Source organism: Vanessa cardui, chromosome 13, assembly GCF_905220365.1.
Source record: "Vanessa cardui chromosome 13, ilVanCard2.1, whole genome shotgun sequence".
Lineage (NCBI taxonomy): Eukaryota > Metazoa > Arthropoda > Insecta > Lepidoptera > Nymphalidae > Vanessa > Vanessa cardui.
The window spans coordinates 2,983,440-2,988,347 of NC_061135.1; the positions used below are offsets into that span (position 1 = coordinate 2,983,440).

General features: G+C 36.6%; 1 protein-coding gene across 1 annotated transcript; it reads left to right on the top strand.

The window, feature by feature from the left end:
• The first annotated feature begins 2,759 nt into the window (after positions 1–2,759).
• LOC124534805 lies at positions 2,760–4,447 on the top strand. The gene has a single exon (XM_047110824.1). It carries the CDS (start codon positions 3,271–3,273, stop codon positions 4,333–4,335), a length of 1,065 nt encoding a protein of 354 aa, XP_046966780.1. The 5' UTR covers positions 2,760–3,270; the 3' UTR covers positions 4,336–4,447.
• Positions 4,448–4,908: the final 461 nt, after the last annotated feature.

Genomic DNA, 4,908 nt, shown 5'->3' on the forward strand with positions numbered 1-4,908 from the left:
AACTCTTCATGTAAAACTGTGTCGATCGACGGACGCAAGTTCGTAAAGCGGTCGTTCTAAGAAATCTATAAATATTATCAGTAAACAAGTTTGCATACAAGCATTGTTTTGGTACGATCACAGGTTTGCTGTGATGATTGACGAACATAAGTTCGTGTAACAATTAAAATCTAAACTCTTCTTGTAAAACTGTGTCGATCGACGGACGCAAGTTCGTAAAGCGGTCGTTCTAAGAAATCTATAAATATTATCAGTAAACAAGTTTGCATACAAGCATTGTTTTGGTACGATCACAGGTTTGCTGTGATGATTGACGAACATAAGTTCGTGTAACAATTAAAATCTAAACTCTTCTTGTAAAACTGTGTCGATCGACGGACGCAAGTTCGTAAAGCGGTCGTTCTAAGAAATCTATAAATATTGTCAGTAAACAGATTGCATACAAGCATTGTTTTGGTACGATCACAGGTTTGCTGTGATGATTGACGAACATAAGTTCGTGTAACAATTAAAATCTAAACTCTTCAATGTAAAACTGTGTCGATCGACGGACGCAAGTTCGTAAAGCGGTCGTTTTAAAAAACTCTATAAATATTATCAGACATATGCATAAAAGCATACTTATTGGTACGATCACAAAGACGATGATCTATTTGTTTTAAGATTATTATTGTTTAATAACAAAACCTTTATAATATATTTGTATTGTGCACATGCATAATGATCGCGCACGAATACTGTACTGCATATACTCTGGTGGATTCTTGATGATTCGACGCTTGGTTTGAGACTGTGCGGCTTGATCGCTGCATTAGTGTCCCTCGTGGCGATGTCGTCTTGAATTTGCTTCGGTGATACAGTTGCGGGGTTTGAGGTTACTGTATAACGTCTTCGGCGATACGGTAGTGTCCCCCCTTCTGTTGCCGAGGTGGCTGCCTATGTGAGATGGTTTCGGGGTTCGAGGTTACTGTATAACGATATGGTAATATCCCTCACTCTGTCTTACTGGGTTGCTAGAGTAGTGTATGTACTATGTGGTACTGAGCTATGGCTGGTTGACGTTACGATGGCGTTGTTGATGTCTTTCATCAATCGGTAGTACCAGTATCACGACCGAATGCTGCAGGGCGTTGCGGAGGCTGTAATAAGCTGAAGTGATACGTTCATGCAGTGACGGGCTCAAATAATGGATTTCATCCAGGCTGCAATAACTATATACACAATCATGGCGCACTAATCGTTTTATACGAGAAGTGTCGTTTGTAGCAAAATGTTCGTCCTTTTAGGGACGCCCCTTTAGTTTAGTGTTAAGAATATCATACGAGACATGAAGTAGGACACCTAATTTAGTTATAAGTCTGCATATCACATTGAAATTGATTATCACATGCAATTAATGATCTGTGCTTTGTGCTGGTTTGGGTAAACTAGTATCGGGTGTGTGCCTGTTGTAGGTTGAAGTTAAGTTTTATATCCACTTTAGGTTTAAGTAAAACGAAATATGTGAAGCGTATAATAGGTTTATAAGCTAGTTAAGGAAACGTACGGTTTAGATATAAGTCTTAGTTTTAAGTTTTAGTTATAAGAGAGTACGGCGATAACGATCACACAACTATACGGTTATGATGTATATTCATACTTTATAATCTACTACGGTAGAAAATATAACAAATTGTGTTATATTCACTCGTATGATTCCTACGCGGTAATCTATGAGTTTCATCGAATTTTATTCCACTATGTTTGGAATTATTACGTATTATATATATACGATATAACAACACTCTGCGTTAGTGGATATTTGAACGAAATACGTATTCCTTACATTAGGCCGCCTGACAGTGCGCTTGAACTGGTATGAGAGACAGTGATTTGATGCTGTGATAATCCAGGGTTGAACCCATGGCTACAGTTTTCCTCAGCGATAACTGGTTTACTATTTATGAGACTTTGATCCTCACATTGATTATTATTTTTGTGGCATTGGCTACTCTTTATACACCTCAGTTACGACTGTGAAAACTACCGAACCACGGTTTAGTTTATAAGTAAGACTATGAGTCTTCTATACACCTCAGCTACGGCTGTGATATCTGCTGGACTACGGTCTAGTTTATTAATAAGACAATAATATTTTATACACCGCAGTTACGACTGTGAAAACTACCGAACCACGGTTTAGTTTATTAGTAAGACTATGAGTCTCCTATACACCTCAGCTACGGCTGTGATATCTGCTGGACTACGGTCTAGTTTATTAATAAGACAATAATATTTTATACACCGCAGTTACGACTGTGCAAACTACCGAACCACGGTTTAGTTTATTAGTAAGACTATGAGTCTTCTATACACCTCAGCTACGTCTATGATACCTGTTGGACTTTAGTTCCACTTTATACGTATATTATTTTACAAAGTGTGTGCGCACTATAAAAGTGCACGTCCCATGTTCGAGGAAGGTTCGCCGATCAATGGTTGGAATCTACTGTTGATGGCGGGCGCGGGGCCAATTCAACCTCCCCCCCACTTTTATATTTTTCAAAATTAGTTAAATATAAAATGATGGGTTGGAGCGACATCCTTCAGCTACTCGTAAGAGGTGCTAAAGGAAATGGGACCGGAATCTCATACATCTGATTATTTATTATTTTTTTTTAATTAAACAAATTATTATTATAACACGTATTTAAATGATTAACCTAGTTTTATTTGACTCCGCTATAGTCGATTGAGCATGTGATCTCTGACGCTCTAAAAGAACACGGTTATTACGCATACATAACGTATATTGGGTCCAAACCATCTAGACGAAATCACGAGCCAAAACGCAATTTAAAATAAAAACGTAAAATTATATATTAATACTTTAGGTAGGGATTAGTTACAATTTGGTGCCGTGACCAGGATGGTCAAAACGGCTTATACTTCATTTTAAGAGTGGGCGAAAGCCTACAATTTGTTGTCCGTGAATTGGAAAGAGTCTAAAGAGATTGATATGTTCAAACAGGCTTTATAACCTTTACAGTCTGGGGGTTGTAAAGTTTAAGGAGTCTGGGGGGTTGAACGAACTTTTCTTTTGTTTTAGGTACATATCGATTTTAAAGTGTAATCATAAAAATAAGGATCATAACTAACAATTGAAACTTATTGTGTATAGTGACAATTGTAGGACCAGAAGAATTGATAAAAGTGCAAAAATTTTATACTGACGTTATTGAAATAACAATAAATTATTATTTAACTTTCTGGTTTAGTTAAGCTATTAAGATGGTAAGAAAAAGAAATAGACAAAATGACAATAATGATATCAATCAACCGCTTGCGAAACGTCGCAATCAAACCCAGAGAAGTGCAAATGATCGCAATATAGAGACAATAGAACCCACACAAAGCAGCAATGCTAGAAGCATACAACCTTCCGTTGCAAGACGACAAAAACTTATGACATTGTACAAGATAATGAAACGGTCAACACGTGTGATGGAGATGAAAATCAATCAGTTAGAAAGGGAATTACAGCAAAGAAATGACAGAACTGTAGAGTCGCAGCAACCGGCGTCCTCTTCAAATATAGAAGTTGAAAATACCGCTTACAATATTTTAAATATAGCAACAGAAAAACCAAAATTCGATAAAAATAAAAATCATCCCGTCACATTTTTAGAAGACTTAACCGCATATCTCAGAAAAATTCCAAGTAAAGGCAAGGAATTGGATTTAGTGTATGAATGTTTGCAAGGAGAAACGAGAGATTGGGCGAGACTATACTCTCCTCGATGGAAGACACTAGATGATTTCAAAACTGACTTTCTTCAAACTTATTGGGGAGAGTCAGAACAAAATAAAATAAGAAGGGACATTGTATGTGCAAAATGGAATAAGGCACAACACCCCACCATGCTAAGTCACTTTTTAAGCTTAACTAGCCAAGTCCGAATGTTGTCTTTCACCATACCAGAAGAACAATTAGTTTCAGACATGATTAGGCATTATCCGAGACATATACAACAAATGTGGGCAATGTCTAAAGGAGATACAGTTATCGAATTAACAAATTTTCTGAGAAATCTCGATGACATTAATAAGCAAGATTTAGATTTAACGCCACAAAATTCTAAACCAAAGAATATTAAAGACTTGCATTTCAACAGAGAACGCAATGTCAATCGAAATATTCAAAATTCATATAAAAATTGGCAAAATCCAGATTATAATAAAAATTACCAGCGACAGAACCTTCAAACAAATTTCATTCACAATGACTATACAGACTATGAGTATGATTGCAATAGAGACCATATCCATGCATCTCAGCACAATAATTTAAACTAATTAGGGCTGAACAAAACGACCCCGTCTCAGCTGTAAAAACAGGGGGTAAAGCTTTGTGCATGATGTTAAAAACTGGTTGGATGCCTGGTCAACCACTAGGCAGGAACAGCAAAGGTAGGTAGCTTGTATTGGGCGGCATACTCCGCCCAATACAAGCTGTTGGACAGAGAGATAGAAGTGGATTGGGCTATTATAAGGAAGACATTGAAAATAAGCTAGTTCAACTGTTTATATTAAATTGTAACAAAGAAAAGTATTTTGTGAGACATGAAGTTCTAAATGTTTTTGAGGATCACGAAAATTTAGATTTAAGTGATACGAACATTAGATGTGAAATTCCCATTAAGTTAATTACGTTAGAATTAGATGCATTGCTCGATACGGGTAGTGATATCACTTGCATATCGGAATTGACTTATCTTGAGCTTAAGCATTTTAATTTGCCTATGATGCCAGTCAAAGCAATACAAATTAAGGGTGCAATAGTTACTAGCAGTTCAAAAATACAGCAAATGGTAATGATACCAACCAAGATAGGAAACTTAACTTTAGACATAGGTTACTTAATTGTGC

Excerpts from the sequence above, each read along its gene's own strand:
- LOC124534805 (XM_047110824.1), top strand. The coding sequence starts at position 3,271 with ATGGTAAGAAAAAGAAATAGACAAAATGACAATAATGATATCAATCAA.